General features: G+C 32.7%; 1 protein-coding gene across 1 annotated transcript in view; it reads right to left on the minus strand.

Moving 5' to 3' along the window:
• Window positions 1-473: 473 nt before the first annotated feature.
• Window positions 474-22,305, minus strand: part of LOC135225659 (tyrosine 3-monooxygenase-like) — a 75,069-nt gene continuing 53,237 nt past the window's right edge. The window contains exons 2-10 of the mRNA XM_064264994.1: window positions 21,368-21,479; window positions 10,904-11,037; window positions 9,803-9,986; window positions 9,285-9,441; window positions 8,871-9,067; window positions 7,819-7,954; window positions 7,463-7,589; window positions 6,538-6,767; window positions 474-1,364 (exon numbers count right to left, since the gene is read on the minus strand). Coding sequence (XP_064121064.1) covers window positions 1,199-1,364; window positions 6,538-6,767; window positions 7,463-7,589; window positions 7,819-7,954; window positions 8,871-9,067; window positions 9,285-9,441; window positions 9,803-9,986; window positions 10,904-11,037; window positions 21,368-21,479 — 1,443 coding nt within the window. The 3' untranslated portion in view covers window positions 474-1,198. The remainder of the gene's footprint in view (window positions 1,365-6,537; window positions 6,768-7,462; window positions 7,590-7,818; window positions 7,955-8,870; window positions 9,068-9,284; window positions 9,442-9,802; window positions 9,987-10,903; window positions 11,038-21,367; window positions 21,480-22,305) is intronic.

Genomic DNA, 22,305 nt, shown 5'->3' on the forward strand with positions numbered 1-22,305 from the left:
GTTATTGAAAACATAAACACTGTGTTATTGGAGGGTACCCCACTGTTATTTAAAAAAATCCTTTTTGTTAAAGCTTAATCCTTTGCAATCGGAGCATAATCCATTGTCATTTGGGGGTAAAAGTTGTTATCAAAACTTAACCCTTTGTTATTGGAACAAACCCTTGTTATTGAAGTGGGTAAAATAACCAGTTGCATTATGTCATCAGACTACGTTTGGGAGTAAAAGCGTACACACACACGCACACATACATGCACACATACACACACATATATATATATATATATAAAATATATGTATATATTATATATATATATATATATATATATATATATATATATATATATATATATATATATATATATATATATATATATATATATATATATATATATATATATATATATAATATATATATATATATATATATATATATATATAGTATATATATATATACATCACATGAAAAGAGCTTTACTAAACTTAAAGTATATCGGGTTACCGAAGCAGTGATAAGAAATGGTGACAATAAAAGCATTTCGAACAGTAAAAGTTACTCTTTACCTTCATCTTTAAAAATGTAAACCGTTTTATATCTGAGAATGCAAGACCACATTATTCATCATGCAAATATATGCAAATGCAGCACACTAAGCTAATAATTTAGTGTTGTCATTCTTTCAGGAATTGGGTTGTGGATATCACTTGGAGGCTGATTACTGCTGTTTTCTTCTATTTAATTTTTCTTTGTATACTCGTCGCCTTTCGTAAATAAATTGAGACGCATACCCCAAAAAAGTCTAAATTTCATTTTTAATATAAAAAAAGATGCTCAAGATAAAACAGGCATACGTTCAGGGAGGATAACCTGAAGGTTCTGACTGAATCAAATTAGGCAGGCCTATTTGCGTGAGCTATTTCCCGTTTTCCTATAAAATTCCCCCAAAACTATAATTAATATTTATATTCCTGATGATATGAGAATCACACTATTCACAACTATTTGCACAAATTGAGTCAGTTTTTAAACCCAAATTGCTCTGTTTCCACAAGACTAGCAATAAATTAGCCTGATTTTAAATCAGTTAAGCACGTATTAACACAGCGTCTGGTAATGAAGATACTCTAGCTTTAGAGGCATCCTATCTACAGTGCCTTAAGTACTAATAGGGACAGTTTCACATGACGCCATTGACGCTTAGAACTTCATCTTGACGATGGCGTTGTTCAGCCTCATCACCTCGGTCTTGAGAGCCGCCCCTAGGGATTCCATCTTGTCGACGGAGTCCAGGATTTGAACGGTTTGGCTGAAGGGCTCGTAGCGAACTTCGTATGGTCTGGAGAGTGTCTGGACTGTCCAGCGTCTGAAAGGGAAAGGATACTGGAATAAGCATATCATCTTCTTCTCCTTAGCTTAATCCTTATTCGGGGTCGCTGTGTTTCATGAACCTCCTCCGGCTGAACGGGTCATTTCATAATTGGTTCTGGCAGATATCTTACCGACGGATGCCTTTCCTGACCCCAGCTCTTCTTACCCATCTGGGCTTGGAACACACACGCACACACACACAACACACACATCACACACACACACATATATATATATATTTTTATTTATATATATATATATATATATATATATATAGATAATATATATATATATATTTATATATATATATTAGCACTCACGCAATTATTCTGTGCGTTAATACAAAAACTGGACGTCATTTAAACAGGATGGTATCTAGCATAATAAATATCTCCGCTAGATATATATAATAGATAATAGTAAGTTAGGTATAAATGCTAACTAATATATAATTTTAATAATATTAAATAAAGTATATTTTTATACTAAAATATAAATTAATAATTAATAATATATTTTAATTAATAATATATTATTAATATAATTTTTAAATATTAATTATATAAATTAATATAATATAATATATATAATATTTAATAAATAATAATAAAATGTTTATATATTAGTATATATATATATAAAGATTAAGTATAAATATATATATAATTATTTTATAATAATAAAAAAAAAATAATTATAATAATAAATTATTAATATATATTTATTATTAATTAATTTATAAATTTTAATATAATATAAAATAGAAAATAAATATAATAATATTTATATTATAGTAAATATAATTATAATAAATTAATAAATAATATATATAATAATGTTATTTAATATTTATTTATAATAATTATTATTTTACAATTTATTTTATTAATAATATATATATATAAATAATATAAATATATTTTTTTTTATAATATATAATAATAATAATAATATATATTTATAATATATTATATATAATAATATATTTAATAAAATTTTATATATTAATAAAGTTATTTATGAATATAATAATTAAAATATATAAGATAAATATAATAATAAAATAAAATTATTATATAAAAAGAATTAATTATATAAATATATATAAACTATAGTATAAATAAATTAAATACATAGATATAGAAATTAAATAAATAAATATAATATTAATAATAATATATTTATATATTAATATATATTATATAATAATATTTATAATATTAAATTATATAATTATATATTAATATATTTAACTAATATAATTAATATAATATATTATGATTAAAATATAATAGATATTATAATTAAATAATTAATATTATAGAAATAGTAGATATTAATAAATTATACTAAATTTATATAGTATAATATATTAGTTATAATAATTTAGAAATAAATAATATATAATATTAAATAGTAAAATATTAGAATTTATATATATTAATTATAATAATATATTAATAAATAATATATATATAATATTTAATTTATAAATGAAATAATAATAATTAAATATTTAATTTATAAAATTAAATATATATATAGTGTATAATAATTATAATATTATTAATAAATTAATAAATAATATATAATATAACTAATTATTAAATTATAAATATTATTTATTATTGAAATTATATATATATATATATATAATTATATAAATAAATAAAATATATATAATAAAATAATTTATAGTTAAATACATATATATATATTAAAATTAAAATAAATAATTTATATTAATTGTATTAAATTAAAAATATAATGAAATAATATCTAATAAAATATATGTATAAATAATATATATAAATAATAATATATAAGATTATAATAATAAATAATTATTTAATAATATATAAAATAATAATTAATATAAATATTCTTTAATAATTATAATAATATAATTGTTATAATATATATTAATATATTTATATTAATATTGAATAAAATAATATCTACATTATAATATAAGTTATATAATTAATAATAAAATATTATATAAAATAATTAAATAATAATATAATTTTATAATATATATATATAAAATTTAATATATATAATATATATATAATATAATTAAATTTTAAAATTATTTATTATATTATTATAATAAATTATATATATAATAAAATAAATATATTTATATATTAATTGATAAATATGTTAATAATATATTATTAATAAATTAAATAATATATAAATTAATAGTAATAATTTATAATTTTAATATATAATATATAATACATATAAATATTATAATTAATATATATATAATATAATAAAATATAAAAAGTTATGAATAAATAATATATAATATAATAATATAATAAATTAGTTAATAATTGTATAATATATATAATTATATATAATTTAATAATAATAATTATTTATTAAATATATATATAATAAAAGTATATATAATGATTATAATAAAATATATATATATTATATTTATAATATATATATAACTAAAATCAAATATTATAAAATATTATTAACATAACAATATATATAATTAATTAAAATAATATTTGTAATTAAATATATTATATAGCATAATATTTTAATAATAAATATGTATATATAAAATTAATATATAATAATTGTATATATAATATTAATATTTAAAATATATTATAAATAATATATATTAATAATATAAATATAAAAAAAAATAAATAATATTTTAATATAATCTTATTAAATATAATAAAATATATAAAAATATAAAATAATATTATAAATATATAATAATTCATATATATCTAGAAATATTTAAATTTATAAAAAAATAATATAATAGTATAAATTAATTATATTATATACATAAAAATAAAATAATGTAAATATAAATAAAAATTTAATAATATAATATAAAATAAGAATATAATATGAAAATTTATAAAGTATATTAATATAATATTTTAATCTGGGTTATATGAATTTTATATGATCAAATTAATAATAATATAATAAAAATATGTTACAATTATAATTTTTGTATAATTATTAAATATAAAGTATATAAAAGGTAAATAACTTATATAATATATAATTAAATAATATATATATATAATATAATAAAAATAAATAAGACTAATTATTATAATATATATCAATAAAAAAATAATTATATATAAATAATAAATATGATAAATATTATGTATAATATTATATAAATTAATATATAAATAATTAAATTAATCATATATAATTATATATATGAAACTATATAATTTACTATAGTTTCTTTTACTAATAAGATTAATTACTATCTTATAAATAATAAATAATCTAATAACGATAATAATATTATATTACATTACTAATAATAATAATTTATAAGCATATAATATATATAATAAACAACAAGTCAAAAAACATATATTATTTATTATATATATTATTTTAAATAATTATATAATATTTAAAACACATTAATCTAATTATATAAATATATATAATATAAACATAACATTTATATTTTTTTTTAATACATAATTATAATAAAACTATATATACTAAGTAATCAATAATATAATATAAATTCAAATTATATATCTATCATATATATATATCATATGTATATATATATACTAGATATATATAAATATATTATCTATATCTAATATATATATATAATTACTTATAAACACAAATGCGTACTGCAAAAACCGCAATGATCTCGTAGCTCGTTGACTTCGCACTCTTTATTTGGATACGCCTCTGAGTACAAACCTACGTAAAAAGGAGAATTAAACAGAGAAGTTTCCGCCTTCAAGTTTGTTAATGAGAGATTGTTATTGGTGGCTGTGAAGAAAAGTTGCAGTACATGGTGAAAGGTTTTGGAGGAGAAGAAGGACGTCTCTGAAATCGGATATTGAAAGTATGAAGGATTGTTGAGCCAACTCTCCTCTATGAGGGATAAGTTGCATACTTAATGAGTCATTTTGGAAAAACCTACTCACACTGCTATATTGAAAATGGAACTTCACTGAGAGTAAATTCCAAAATCATTGCGTGATATCCCACTTGTATAATATCACATCTTTCACAAATTTTTTATTTTTACTGGGGACCCTCACCAGAAGCCCTTGAGATTAAGTACCTATATTGATTAGATCTCTGTTAGATATTTCAATGGGTTATCAATTTAATCAACTTTTGCAATTTATATCTTTTCTAAGACCTAATCTTGAATATACTACTGTAATGAATCTTTCACAAGTTGATCCTATTTTTCATCGATAAATATATTCCTGTTTTACCAGCAATTAAATTTATTTCTCAGTTTTATTTGAAATAATAATTCCCTGAGGGGATTATTCCATAATACCCTGATGAGAGGGGAGTATTACCCAATCAACCCTTTAGAAGAAATTCTCCCTAGGATAAAAGGACAAGGTTTGAGAGTAAGATATGACGATGAATGGATATGCCGTTTCTCCCATTTAATCTGGGCCATTTTCTGATGTGCATCATATTCACGAGATCAGATTGCTTACAAGGTCATCTGGAAAAATAATTTTTAACATTTGATTTAGGACTGTGTAGCTAAGCAGCTAAAATGTTATTGCAAAACGAAAAGTTGACTCATTTCAAGTAGATATGTTTATAATTATGGCTTCACTATCCAGGCCGTAATATCACTTCTCACAATCCACAAACAAAAGCCTGAAACAAACCATGCTTCACTCCCCCCAAAAAAGATCTTGCGGTTTCCAGACTGCAGAATTCCCACAAGGCCAGATGTCAAAGTTTACCTGAAGTTTTCTTGAATATATCTTGGTATAAATATCCATAAAGTCAGCTTCTCTGTCAGTTAACATGAGTTTCTCTGCTCATCTCCTGAGTAATACGCTCATGAGGTCTAGTTCTGTTCCTGGTTAACTTCATTTATCTCAAGTATCCTCTAAATTCTGAGCAGACAGCAACATGCGAAGGAGGTCAGATCTCCACCTGAATCTTTCCCGGGCATCATTCAAATCCTGAGCAAATAGCAGCGTACAGAGGGGATAAAATCCTTACCTGAATTTTTCTGGGTATCCTGTAATTTATAAGCAAGCAGCAGCATGCCAACGAGATCTTATCCTTACCTGAATCTTTCCTGGGCATCTTGTAATTTGTAAGCAAGCAGCAGCATGCCAAAGAGGTCTTATCCTCACCTGAATTTTTCCTGAGCATCCTCCAAATTCTGAGCAACGAAATAAACATCTTGGTAGTCCTGATCTTGGTAAGGCTGGACGGAAGTGGTGGCTGGGTCGAAATCGCGTTTGTCGGGCTTGTCTGAAAGGGAGTGTTGCAGCTCTCCGAAACTGCTCAGGAGGCCTGCACCCCAAGCCCTGATTTCGTCTCCTTCACGGCAGAGTCCGAACTCGACTGTGAACCAGTACATCTGGAAATAAAGTTACAGTGGTTACAGTTGAAGTTGAGCTATAGAAATATTTATGGAAGCAATGCACTAAAATCTGGGTAAAAGAAAACATTTGTTTTCCTGACACAGAGAGCATCTGGAAATATAAAACTAGAAAATATTTTCAGAGAAATCCTGACTTTCAGTTCAACAAATAATGAAAAACTAGAACCACTGGATTAAATCGTTCATAGGAAACCGGTTATTAGGTTAACATTAGCGTGGAGGCATCTAGAAACAGAACTGAAATGGATAATAATAATAGCACTGTACAATGCATACTGATTAAAAAGCAAGACGGAATTTGATGAAAGGAAGCTAAATTTGCCGTTTACCCTAAAACATGATGGCATTGAAAACAGTAAATTAATATTTCTCCTACGAACAGGATCTAAGTTTACCCAAAACATGAAGACATCTGGAATTATACTGACATCTGTTGAAAAGAACCTGTTAGGCTGACAGTATATTTGTTATTTTGATGGGAGATAATGAAGGTTATAATGTTCATGAACTTGTCAAACAATCTTTGTATAGTAGATGCTTTTGCCATTATAAGATTAACTAGGTTAAAAGCAAGAAACATGGCTATAACTTGAAGTGACCTGTTAATTCTTTTATAAAAATGAATAAAAAGAATTAAATGATAAACCGCTCACATTTGCCATATCCCTTACCGTTGCGAACTTTTCGATTTCCTCATCGGATGCCCCTAGGGAGGCGAGGCCGAGCTCCTGGGAAAACTGGGCAAAAGAGGGCTCTGCCAACAATGGGGCATGGCCCAGGAGCTCGTGGATGGCATCTCTGTTTAGAAGAGAATGAACATGAATGAGAGGCAGCAATGATTTTGAATGCGAGATATTTTTGTTATAGAAATTTATATGCATATTTGTAAAAATGTCATAACACAAAAAGTACATAGTATAACGACGCATGTTAATATAATAAATCTCTCTCCCTTCTCATTCGCAGTGGAGGCCTGTCTCAGTCTCTCAGGAATGTATAAAAGAAGAAAATAGAAGTTTAAACTTACGGTTCGGGCGAATGGTGGGGCGATGAGTGATGTCGTATATACTGAGTACACTGGAATACCCTGAAGGCCAAAGACGCCAAGAAATCTCTGGCTGTCAGGAGGCCTGCTGCAGGTCGCAGAGTAAACCCTGTGCGGCCTGTTGATGGCAAAATAACGAAGTTATTAATGACCATATGGCTAAGACGAAATGCCTTTTGTAGTCAATCACTTGAAGGTTCTCTAGTGCCCATCACGACTGACAGGTTAGTTTACAATTTTATGTTCAGTTATTTTATTTGTTTATGTAATTATTTGCTAGGGTACAGTCTGTCTCTTTTTTTTTTCTTGTCTCACTCAGCCAGGCAACTGGGTCGATTCTACCCCATCCACTGAATAAATAAAAATGACAAATGCTTAAAAAAGATATATTAATCTCGAGGGTTTGTCTTATAAATCATCGAGCTACAAGGTAAGAAGGGTCTTTCGTACTAATAGATTTTTCTGACATTATTATGTGAAATAGGGAAATAGGAGTACAAAATTAACATCATCTACTAGTCAAGCAAGACATCATTTCAATCTACCACTTTAAAGTTTTAGTTTTGATGTGGATTTCAATAATCGTAACTGATTTTGCTAAGACTTCTGAACCAACGCGATTCCATGCTGTATTCTCAATGCTACTTATGATTTTCTTATGGCTTCCGTACTGAGTTTTAGATTCCTCAGATTCTTAGAAAACTTATTTTCGAAATGGCTTTGCAAATATACATACACACACATACATACGCACCCACACACACACATACACGCGCGAGGCAACACAGAGACACACATACACACACACACACATATATACGTATATATACACATATATACATACATTTATATTATATATATATATATGTAATTATATATATATATAAAAATATATATATATGTATATTTGCGTGTGTGTGTGCGGTGTGTTTGTGTGTGTATCATTAATTGAACGCATTTTCATGTTGACATTTTCGTACACTGGCTAGCTTATATGTGCTCATGGAAACCCACGTCAAGCGCAAATAACTTACGCTTCATGAAATTGGAGACGTCCTGTAGCTGGGGTATGTTATCTGCAGCATATCCGCAGTCGTTCTTGAGAGCTTCCCAGACCATGCGATACTCCTTGCATGCATGCGTAGGGATAAGCTTTTCCAGTTCTATAAAAACCGCCTTCCACGTCTCGATCTCCTCTTCCCTGTATTTTATGCGTGGAATGCTTTCGCCGCTTAAGAAAAACAATATCGAGAATTAGTATTTCTGATATATGGTGAAATATTAAGGGCATTATGTGGTTTCATTTTGAACAAATTTTTTTTTTTGGGGGGGAAAGGTTAAGCTCCATGCTAGACAATAGACTCGACTGGGAAATTAAACTTGGATTCATTGATTCTCTCGTTCATCTCCACTTTCTCACATTCTCTGTCTCATTTTGTATTGCTTACTGTCTGTAAGTGAAGGCGATATCAGCAATTTCCTTCCTGCGGGCTCGGTATTCGGGATCAGAGAAACCCGGATGGTCCATGTCCAAATCTGGCTCGAATTTCGTCATGAGGTGGTTGCACATGTCGAGTTCGCTGATGTGTTTGGGAAACCACGGCTCTTTCCAGAAGAAGAATGATAAGAGAATAATGATAATAATAAAAAGAAACAATGATTGCTAAAATGTTTGGATATTATAATATTCAAACAATTCAATAAGAATAACTAAGAATCTAGATTGAAGGTATACGCTTGTTTTATTCGTAATTGGCATACATTTAGTTATTTTCTTCCTTAGAGAATTGTAATGTAAATTAATTTGGCCACAGTAAGCTTCATACAAGAGTATCAAGGATTCAAGGATGCAATATAAACGTATATACATACATACATACACACACGCACACACACATATATACACACACACACACATATATATGTGTGTGTGTGTGTGCGTGTGTCTATCTATCTACCTATCTACCTTTGATAGAAGAATGATGTTCAGAGAGAAGCTTGACTGAAGCAATTGCTGATCCTTGACGTAAGGATTTCAGTAGATTCAGCAAGGGTTCCCGAAGGATGTCTAGTTTCAGGAGGACATCGAAGGCCACGCCCTTGCGAGGGCAGGATCGGGTTTCCACGTGCAGCACCGTGCCTTTGAAGTTCTTCAAAAAAAGAAAAGAGATGAAAGTTACTAATGACTTTAACGTCATGGAATACTAGGACATAGAAGCAAACGTTGCAGATATTTATTTGAAAACGATGGGATAAATATGTTACCAATGCAAACGAGTGATTAAAGAAAAAACTAAGCATAAGGAAAATGAATTTCATTGAAGGTGTTACTTAAGCTGATGCAGTATAAAGAGATAAAAAGAAACAATTGAACAATTTCATTGAATATTGCGGTATAAAATGTCTTTCGATTTAACAATTTGAATGAATAGAAAATAATCCTGAAAATGACTGTCACTGAATGTTAAGAATAATAAATTTATAAACTTGCCATCAAGGATTGAAACATTAATAATATGTTCAATGGCGGACCCATTTTGCCTAAAGCTTATAAATTTCTAGAATAACCTTGAAATATCATTGGTGATATTACTACTTATTCCTTGTAAAACTGCAAAGGACCTTTTCCTTAATTACTTGTAGTATTAATAGATCTTGAATATAGTTCCCTTATGATGAATAAGATTTCCCTTCCCTAGTAATTTGCAATGACTTCATCAACCGTATACTAAGTAAAGCTCATTTTCCTATATCTTTTAAATTATTTGTTTATAGTAAGAAAATTTACAGTTAGGAATGAAATATTTTGAATGGGAATTTCTTCAGTCAATGAGAATTTAAAAGAATTAAGTCTTTTCAAGAGCAACGACTTTGTTGTTTAAAATCACTGCATGCATAGGCCTGCAAAGATTTGAAATTTGACTCTTTAAAGATGATGTTTAAGAATCAAGTTTCTGAAAACGCAGTAGTGTTCTCTCTCTCTCTCTCTCTCTCTCTCTCGCTCTCTCTCTCTCTCTCTCTCGTCTCTCTCTCTCTCTCTCTCTCTCTCTCTCTCTCATTGTTTTACCTCGATGGTTTTGATAATCCTTGGAAGCGCTCCTACGCCGTCAATTAGACCCACCACTAGGGCTACCTGCTGCGATTGGTCGGGTTCGCAGGGGCTCTGAACAAGGAAGACTTCTTCTTCACTCAGCTCGCCATCTGGCGGGTAGAGAAAGAGACATTATTTCTTGGGATTTACAAGAAAAATATCTTCAACTTATAAAAAAAAGCGAGGACTAATTTTTGCTCTTTATTAGTAGAAATAGATGCCTAAGAAGGTGTCTTAGAGAGGCAATTACAGTATTTCATTGTCAGTAAAACTAGAATTACTTTAATAATTAGAGTCTAGAAATTAAAATTCTGTATTTACTCTTATTCTCAACATGACAATAAAATGAAATTCATGAGGCACACCGATAGCAAGTCAGAACAGACTCTCAAATCACAATTGTTTTTAGTTACACTCAAGTGAGAAAAATATGTTGATTTCGCACTCTTATTCACATGGTAGGCATTCGTAGGAACAAAACAAACTACTTCACATAAATTCATTATACAATGTACAGGATCTGTAAATATAAACCCATGACCTGAGGTCATGGCATTAGGAGGGTCCTACGTGACCAAAGCAGATCTAGATTACGCTATGCGCTGTCTGCAGTAGCCTGATCTAGCTCAGAGCTTTGTCAACATTTTATGTTTATGATAACTTTGCACAACAACTTCCATGGGAAGCGGTTGACCTGTTAACCTACGCTGGAAACTTGTAACTTCCGAGCCGGCGGACTACGTATGTTTTTATATGAATTGCTGAGATAGCTAATGTTCCGCTATCGACGCGATGCTTTAGAATGGCAGTTCCGCGCCAACCATCAAAACATAATCGGTCTTCCGACCGAGCTGCTCTCCTAGTATGGAGTTACAGAATAAAGTTGTTATCTTTGTTCAACTTGTCTGTTTGAATCATCTCCTTTAGTTAAGAAAGAACCACTCTACTAAGATATCCAAGGGAGAGGAGAGGACAGAAATACTTACGAATGACAGTCGTAAGGAGAAACACAAAAAAGTCTATCGCCAGCGATGAGACTTACATGTGGTGGCAGCGTATAACGAAGAATATAATTAACAAGACCCATATCAGCCGACCGAAGGTCTACAAGAACTAACTTCCACCTTCAACATCAAACTAAACCAGAGAAACGGGATCTTCAATCAACGCAACAGTTTATGAAGACGCAGCTATGTCCTTCATTGAGAGGAATACAAGCATTAACACCGACGTTTGAGCGACTGTTGTCACTTATCTTCGAGAATATACACCGGACGAGAGCAGCATCGAACATCAACGAAAGAAGAAACAAACACAGGAAACATCACCCGATCACGAGCAAGGACGCAGAGAGTACAGCTAGAGGCAGTAGTGCAAGGACGGAGGCTGTGACGTCATCAATCTTGGACTTCTCCACCGCATCGTGCACCGAGAGAAGACCGTGACGTCATCACGACTTCCGACGCGAGACTTAGACAGGAACGAGACGTCATCCCATGTCAACAATCCTTCGCAATATAATCTGGAGCTAAGTACCATTTTTATCTATTCAGGTCTTTTCCTCAGTGAAGTGTTGTTCATCAGGAGTCGATCATCCAGTATTCTGGGGGTGAGTTGTTCGCCATATTAATCTTCCTTCATTACAGGATCAATCTTCAATTACGAGTTCTCGCCCGCAGATTAATCTTCTCGTTGTTGTTAATCGTTTCTTGCAGGAATTCTCCGTAATAATATCTTTACCAAATTATCTGTACTTATATGATCTTTTTTGTGGGTTTTTCCTATTATTTGCAACACATTTTTATTTTATATTGAATATGCGTTTGCGCAGTGGACGTTTGTATCTGTACAGTGCTAGTGAAACAGTTAGGAATCGTATCAGTCGGAAAAACACGCGTACAAGAGGAACACCTATAAAACCAAAAATCCAGAAGTAAAACTAACTTGGTTCAGGACACTAATTTTTCCTGTTCAAGGTCCTGGAGGTAAATATCGTTTATGGGTTCTTCGAGTTCTACGCGTAAACAAGCTTCTATGGCTCAGCCTAGTGTTGTAGAACGGGAGGCAGTAATTGCCGACCGGTAAATGAACATCAGGAAAAACTTACGTAAAATCCACGTGGGTTACAGATCCAATATTGCAGTGAATGTTTTCATACACTTGGTATATTTAATCTGTATGGCAGTCATGTTGCCTGTAGCTTTGGTGCGGTATTGTGTTAAAAAATTGCAGCCCGACAGTACGGAATTAGATGTGTATAACAAATAAAAACACATGTCTAATGTACCGACCTAGATCCTTCGCTCATTCAAGTTTTTGCAAAAAATGAGAACAAGCCACAACAAGTAAATGTGGTACATAATAATAATCAAGTTGCAGGGATGGTTTGTTATAACTGTAAACGACCAGGTCACATGATTTCAGACTGTCGGACGCGTTTTTGTTCAATACACAATAGTTCAACTCATTCATATAACCGTTGCTACTCAAGGAATCAACAGCAGAATGCTACAAACACGCAACCCAAGTTTGCCAGTGCAAATAAAAGAAGGGTCCTCAGTACTATAGAAGCACCAAACGGAAATTCTGCACAACACAGAAACAAACAAATCGTGCTTCAGGTACCTCTGTTCCTGGGCCGTCTAGCCAGAACTCGCAAGGGCAAGCGAATTTTCAAGGTGTGATAAACAAAATAAATACCACGTAGTTCACTCCAAGGGGGGAGAGGGCGATGTTGGGTCATCAATATCAACATATTTTGTATCAAATAATCAGTTTAATCATTTATCAGATCATTGTGAGGCAATTGATTTTCCTATGAAACACACGGCCGAATCCAAAAAATCTGTGCAGGTTCCCGTAGATTTGCAACAAATTCATGCAATTATTAGTCAAGACGAGTTGCGACCAACCTTACATGCAGTAAATTTGGACCATAAGTCATTCACTTTGTTCTTTGGTTCTGGTAGTCCACGTAATATCATGGTTTTAAGGACTCATCATTTACTCTTTTCAAATTTCCCTATAGAAAAGTCCGGAATAAGGCTCTCAGGCATAGGGAATAATGAATTAAATGTTGTGGGCGTAACTCATGTACAGTACAAGGTCGGTAAGCGCACGTTTGCTGATACCTTTGTCGTTGTACAAAACATTAATATGTATCCCACAGTAATTATCGGATACCCGTCTATGGGCACTCAAAATATTATCTAAGCACCTGCAAAACACGGCGTGTATATCAAAGGGAAATTCTATAGGTCTTCTAATACCCTAAAATCAGTTTTAGATAATAAAGAGACAGACAGGGTTGTCACTTACATTACAGAACCAATCACCTGTCTCATGAACCAAGAAATAATACAGGCAACCCAACAGAACTCTCGCTCACCCGTAATATCAGCTTGCACGCAAACTCTCGAGCCTAACGTAACTTCAAACATATTAGTGCGTGTAAAGAGAACCTTGCCAGGATCTGAAACATTAATCCTTTCCGAAACTCTGAAAACACACGGATTATCCGTCACACAAGCCCTTTATACAGTCGGCTCACAACAACAATGTAACATCGAAGTCTGTAATCATTTGAATACCACTTTAGTAATCCACAAAAATCAACATATCTTGGATGCCGAAGTTTATAAACATCGCATTCTTACCGTAGCTGAGATAAATCACGCTCAATCAGTTGCAGATGAACCCCTTTTGCAATCTATAAAGAACAAAATCAATAAGACATTCAAGAAGAAGAAATTCAGCAGAAATTTTTTGAATCTTTTAACTAAATATCATGATGTTTTTTCCACTACGGATGGAACCTTAGGAAAAACGGATGTCATCGGAGCCATCAAAAAATAAACGGCTCAAGGACAAACAGAAAGTAATCTATGTACCTTCGTACCGACTTCCTATGAAATTTCAGAATGAGATAACAGAGGAAGTAGGTAAAATGTTAAAAGGAGTCATTAGGAAATCAAACAGCCCTTATAATTTTCCGTTAATAGTAGTACCGAAAAAAGATCGAACTTGGCGGATATGCGTAGATTTTCGTCGTTTAAATGAAGAAACAATCCCTGACAGATTCCCAGTACCATGTACCGATGATATCCGATTCCCTACTAGGTCAGAACAAATATTTCACAAGCTTAGACTTACTAAAAAGGATTTCATCAGATTCCGTTGGAACAAGAGAGTATCCCATACACTGCCTTCAGCACAGCCAGGGGACATTATGAATTTTTGCGTATGCCTTTTGGTTTACGTTGTGCTCCTATACTTTTACTCGTATGATAAACATCGTGTTTGGAGACTTGTTAGGAGATATCCTACATGCCTACATGGACGACCTAGTAATCTTTTCCAACACATTAGAAGAACATTTACGTAAATTAGAGTTAGTGCTACAAAGATTAAGGCAGCATAATTTAAGGGTAAAGATAAGTAAGTGTGAATTTTTTAAAACAGAACTAGTCTATCTAGGTTTCAACGGTTTCTGTGAAGATCTTAAAGTCGTCCATGATAAGGTTAGGTCGGCTATCCGTAACTTCCGATACCTACTAACGTCAAGGGAATACAGCAATTTTTAGGCTGTAGCGGCTACTACCGCCGCTTTATACGCAACTACTCAATCATAGCCGCTCCCTAACCGATCTTATAAAAAAGGGCGTAGATTTCGTATGGTCTGAAATTCATCAACAGGCGTTCGATAAATTGAAAGATGAACTGTGTAGTTCTCCTATCTTGAAATTTCCTGACTTCAGTAAGGAATTTTTCATAGCAACAGACGCCTCAGACCTAGGAGTAGTGGGGTATTGCTTCAACAATATGATAAACAGTTTTTCCCTATAGCTTTTTATTCACGTAAACTGAGACCTTCCGAAAGTAAATACGCAGTAATAGACAAAGGAAGGGCTCGCTATTGTTAATTCACTCGTGCAGTTTAAATTCATAATATACGTTATCCCGTCAAGGTTCTCACTGATCATAAGCCCCTAACCGACTTCTTTAAAGGCTTTAGTCACAGCCCCAAGCGAACTCGGTGGCACATGATCATTCAGGACTTTGGCGCGAGGATCGGGTATTTACCTGGGAAAGCAAATATCATTGCTGACGCATTATCACGCAACCCCTCTTCATCTTGTCACCGAGCCATTAGCTGAATTAATAGATATCTCAACCTCCACGCCCATTGTTAAAACTATATCTGAACAGGAAGATCGGGCGGTACGTGCTGAACTATTACAGACAGAACAAAGAAAAGATCCGCAAATAGAAAAAATCATCATTGCGTTAAACGGAAATCCGAAGGAAAGGAATACCTAAAGTATAAGCAGCAGAATTATATCATAAGGGACAATATCCTGTGTAGATCCGTGACGAGGAAAACCCGCAACACACCGCAGCTGAATAACAACCAGGTGGTGGTGCCTATCTCACTCATACCCACCTGTTCTTAAAATGGTTGCATGGACAAAATCCACTGCACGGACACCCGGGTTATACCTGATGTCACAGAAAGCCAAATCCTTATTTTATTGGCATACGATGCTTACAGATATAAAAAAGCACATAGCAAATTGTCGCACTTGTCAAGAATACAAAGGGCACACGAAGACACCTGTCAGCCTAGGGCTTACCCCGTGCCAAATCAACCCTTTGAAAGAGTACATTTAGATTTATTAACAGGATTTTTTACGAGTCAGACAGAGGAAATAAGCACCTCCTAGTAATTATAGATGCTTTGACTCGATATACAGAACTTATAGCGCTTTAAACAAAACCGCGGTTGAGTGCGCTAGGAAGTTTTACGAGTGCTACATTTGTAAACATGGAATTCCAACACATCATTATCTCAGACTCGGGCAGAGAGTTCAATAATCATTTCCTTAACTCCTTGTGCGAATTCCTTTGTATAAAGAAAATCAATACCATGATCTATCACCCAGAGTCTAATGGGCTAGTGGAAAGGGCAAATCGTAAGGTTTTAAACATTCTAAGGGTCACCTTAGGGGGGGGCAGACCCCAACTGGGACATTGCCATACCTGCGGTACTAAGCACACTTAATCACTCGTATCATGTGTCTATTAAAATGACACCGCACGAGGCACTGTACGGTATCCCGGCCCGAACGCCTTTCCACATCTTAAAGCCTACAACTAATTTATCAAATCCTCTAAAGGATGTTATGGATGCAAGCATAAGTCGATATAATATAATTCGTAGAATCTAGAAGAAGCACAAATAATAATGAAAAAAAATCATGATAAAATAGCTAAGCCAACTAGAACATATGCCGTGGGCGATCAGGTATACATACAAGTATACGTACGTAAAGGTTTAAATTATAAACTGACACCTAAGTTTGAAGGCCCGTTTAACATTTTAGAAAATTTAACGGCCAATAGATTTAGGGTTTCAAAATGTATCCAAACCCACTGATGTGAGAATAGTCCCATTGGCACATATCAGAATCTAAAGGTAGATGGATGAGGGAAAAAATGGTTGTATTTTAATGAAACTTGTATAATAATTTATATATATATCTATTAATCATATTGTATGTAAAACCTATTCTTTTACGCGAGTTATTACATATTGTTTTACTCATTGCAGGTTTCAAAAAATGAATCTGTTATTGTTAGGAGTGATATTGTGTATTCAGACATCTTTGTTGTATGGAAAGAGCGCTAGACGAAAGAAATAGAATTTAATCATGGCTCGATTATAGAGAGAATAGATGATGTATTCATCGTGTCAAGTAATATTGTTATAGAAGTAGATATGCATGCGATTTTCTTGCCTGAAGATGACGTCCTTAACTTAAAGAATGACCTGATGAGGTTTGCTATTTCGCTTAAGGAAATGCACGAACGTAATTTTCATGCTAACTCAGAGATTTCGCCAGCTCAAATACTAAGCGTCGCGGAAATGTTGTCTTATGACATACAAAATAAAACCGCCGAGGCAGAAGAACTCGCTCGTGACCTCCTGATGTGGTCTGTGCAGCACAATACTCTCGAACGCCGCAACCCGCTTATTCTGCTGGACTAAAACATCTTAGGATCAGTTGCGAATCTAGGCTTAGGAATCTCAAATCGCCTTAAGATAAATAATCAAAATAAAAGAATTGACTTTTTGCAACACAAAACAGAATTGGCTTTGTCTGAACTTCGCAGCCAGTTATCTTCGATCAATCAAATAATGAGTATCGTTAATGAACATTCAAATAATATCGATCAGGTCATGGAAGTTCAACATTTGCTGGCTACGTTAGCTTACTATAGTTCGAAAATAGATCATATCCATGTGAAAATATCACATTTTATTGAAAAGTCAAAAGATTACGTAGAAGCAATTACGTTAGCAAACAAAAAGGGTGTGTTATCTCCTCAACCTTCAATGCCTATTAAAAGATCTGACGTTAACTTTGGAGAACGGACGGGAGAAACTAGGTTATATTCCTTTATTAGACGCCCATAAAGTAGAGTTCTATTATAGCCTAATATCAGTCAGCGTTGAAAATTATAGAATTATGATCACAATTCCTTTTGATTCTTCCGATGCGTTGGCAATCATACAAAATAGCACCGTTTCCTACTTTCATGACGAATAACTCAAATCCAGTTAATATCCAATTTAACGGGGCATGTACTGATTTCTTCTGATAAGAAATCATTTACAGTCATTAAAAGACTTAGATAAACTCACTCACTGTTCAGAAGCCATGAATAATAAAATTTGTACAGCTGACATCTTTTTGAATTCTATCCTATATCAACGGATTCATGTGTTAGGCATAGTGCTAAACGGTTCTCTCGCTCTCTCATACAAGCGAAGGTTGTCTGGGAAACTTTATCCCTTTTACGGTAATAAATTCAATTACAGGATAGAATAATGGTTCCTGGATCCGTTATGATAAGGCCGGATTCGACGTCGTGTGTCCCGGACCGGACGGTACCACCGCCCATGCCCCTATCTTCGTAGCAGCGAGGTTGTACGGGGACATCTACAACTACACCGTCAGAGGGGTCAACACGATAATACGTGAGAAGGCGTATTTCGCGAACTACACGTGGGCATCCACAATCATCCCGTCACTACCTCTCCCATACAACGCGCGAGTGGCTCATCGTTTGACGCAACTGGCTGAGATGACCCACGCGTCACCGACTTATGCAGGTGGGAAATCTTCGCTACTACATTCTGCTAGCCGTGTTCAGCGTGACGGCCATATTGGTTATCGCCGGTCAACATCTTTGCTTGGCGTAGGCTGAGGCGTAAGCAGAAGGATCTCCAAGGGAACGTATTGGGCCCGTCTAGATGACGTACCCCCGTTAAACTCAAGTCGTTTGCGTTTAGGGCCGCCTGAACCTGGCCACTTCAGTTTGTGCCTAGGGAATTGTCTGGAATTGTGTTGTGTGTGAAAAGCGTCCGTATGCTGGCAAAAATGTAGGACAAGAAAGACTCAGCTGCCGTTGCATTTAACGTTAAAGTATCTCCAGGGCACCTAGTAAAACATTATAAGACCCAATATATACATTAATATATTCCTAAAGGTATTTTTCGGGCACCTAATAAAATATATCAGCCCTATATATTGCATTTCTGCAGAATTACATAGTTATACTACTATACCATTGTACAATTATATTTATCTATTACAAAGAGTGACAAGTACTCTTTAACAATTATCCATGATCATGCTATAATCATTATTTAGTAACCATTATTCTTAATCAGGTTACCTGTTATCATATTAATCATGTATACATGTTAATCTTTTGATTTTTTACCTTTTTATTATTTTAGGGTACCTAATCGTTACTATTACCAAACATGGATCTATATTTCCATGCATTTTATCTTTGTTTATGAATATGTCAAAAAGGGTATGTAACAGAACCTTTTTATGCATTTAATCACTTATTATGTTATACCTAGACGTATGTTACGAGCACGCTCCTATGAAACAATGTTTAAAGTAATTTTTTTGTTATTCAAGGCTTGAATAGGTAGCAGTCCGAGCCTAATGTAATAAATACATTTATACAATGTACAGGATCTGTAAATATAAACCCATGACCTGAGGTCATGGCATTAGGAGGGTCCTACGTGACCAAAGCAGATCTAGATTACGCTATGCGCTGTCTGCAGTAGCCTGATCTAGCTCAGAGCTTTGTCAACATTTTATGTTTATGATAACTTTGCACAACAACTTCCATGGGAAGCGGTTGACCTGTTAACCTACGCCGGAAACTTGTAACTTCCGAGCCGGCGGACTACGTATGTTTTTATATGAATTGCTGAGATAGCTAATGTTCCGCTATCGACGCGATGCTTTAGAATGGCAGTTCCGCGCCAACCATCAAACATATCGGTCTTCCGACCGAGCTGCATCTCCTAGTATGGAGTTACAGAATAAAGTTGTTATCTTTGTTCAACTTGTCTGTTTGAATCATCTCCTTTAGTTAAGAAAGAACCACTCTACTAAGATATCCAAGGGAGATGAGAGGAACCAGAAATACTTACGAATGACAGTCGTAAGGAGAACACAAAAAAGTCTATCGCCAAGCGATGAGACTTACAGAATTACTTAATAATTACAGTCTAAAAATTAAAATTCTGTATTTACTCTTATTCACAACAGGATAATAAAGTGAAATTCATGAGGCACACCGATAGCAAGTCAGAACAGACTCTCAAGTCACAATTGTTTTTTAGTTACACTCAAGTGAGAAAAATATGTTGATTTCGCACTTATTCACATGGTAGGCATTCGTATAACAAAACAAACTACTTCACATAAATTCATTATACGTTATCAGAATGTCTAGCTAGCAACAAGTAATTTTGTCTTGATTTAATATCAGTAACTGTTACTCAAGAATGGTGTTCACAATTAAACTGTCTATAGGAGGTGACAAGGTGTCCCCCTCCTGCCAGGCAATGTTTAACCAGGAAATAAATAAATTACAGATTTTTTTTGTCTTTATTAGACACTGTAATTGATAGACACCTCGACTCAGAACATTTTGCATAAGGTTGTTTTAAACTACAATTAAATACAGTTAAAGCTCTACATAACAGACGCTTTTGAGGTGTGGAATTTCTGATAAATGACGAAGTGGCATAATTAACAAAGACCCTAAGTTATAGCCTGCATTTGAATATTTTCTGAATATCTTGTAGTTCCTAACCTAAACTAGCCTGTATTTCACACTTATCAATAATTTCAATAGATATATTAAAAATTGTATCACATGCAAAATGGTCACGCAGGAAAAATGAATCATAATTTGGTAACTGATTGGTACAGAAGTCCACTGACTTGAGATCCCTCAAGATGAAGTGTTACTGTACTGCATATGTTGATAAAGGCTTTTTCCAAGCACCTACTTCTTCTTTCTGTCTTAAAAGTTTTCCCTTTTCTTAACCCGACTTACCGCAAGAGAGCCTCTGTGCCTCTTCCAGCCAAGACTGTTGTTTCTGCTTATTGATAGTAGTCTCGAACTTGGCGTCGACTACGAGCGAACGCCTCCTGGCAGGGTAGCCATTCTGGAAAGGGAGAGAAGAGAGATTTTGGCTTATTTTAATACTGATGGGGATTTCACTGGTGTCCCGTAAAGAAATGTAATATATATAATTATATTATATTTATATAATATAAATATATATATATATATATTATATATAATATATATATATATATATATATATATATATATATATGCATGCACTTCTCTGCATGTTCTTATAAGCTACAGAATTCGTGAGCGTGACATTTACGAAAATATCAAGAATATAGGGATGCTTGCACGTGTCTGAAGTATAATGGAATGAGTAACAAAATATTTATAATTCGTGTTATCGTTTAAAGGCAATGGTCCAACACATGAAAACATATACATATTCGCATTAATATTGTAACAGTAATTGTTTTGTCTTTCATTGTTCAAGTTTCCACTTTCATATCGCAGTCTCTATTTTCCCCTTTCTCTCATTTTTGCGTTCAGTTTCTTCCATCCAGAAGTTTACATATATTCTATAGACTCAAGGTTAAAAAAAAGTACAGAAAACTATTAGTATGTACTACCTGCATAAACCACTGCCTTGATAATCTGTTGACATGAAATCTGAAATTGGTTACATATTAAACGCTATGTAATCAAAGAAGGAGTCAATTAGCTTCTTGTGCTCTACCTAATGCGGAGTTGACTGACTGCTAATGAATTAATTACGTCAAGTTTCAGTAATTTCTGACTTGTAGGCTTGATGAGCCGAGATTATCAAATGAATCGCTAATTAATCTCTTCTAATTGCTAGAGAATCGGATTTAATGACGCCTCCGTTTTCTATGATCGCGAGATGGACCGAAGTTTAG

The sequence above is a fragment of the Macrobrachium nipponense genome, chromosome 13 (genome assembly GCF_015104395.2).
Source record: "Macrobrachium nipponense isolate FS-2020 chromosome 13, ASM1510439v2, whole genome shotgun sequence".
NCBI classification, from domain to species: Eukaryota; Metazoa; Arthropoda; class Malacostraca; order Decapoda; family Palaemonidae; genus Macrobrachium; species Macrobrachium nipponense.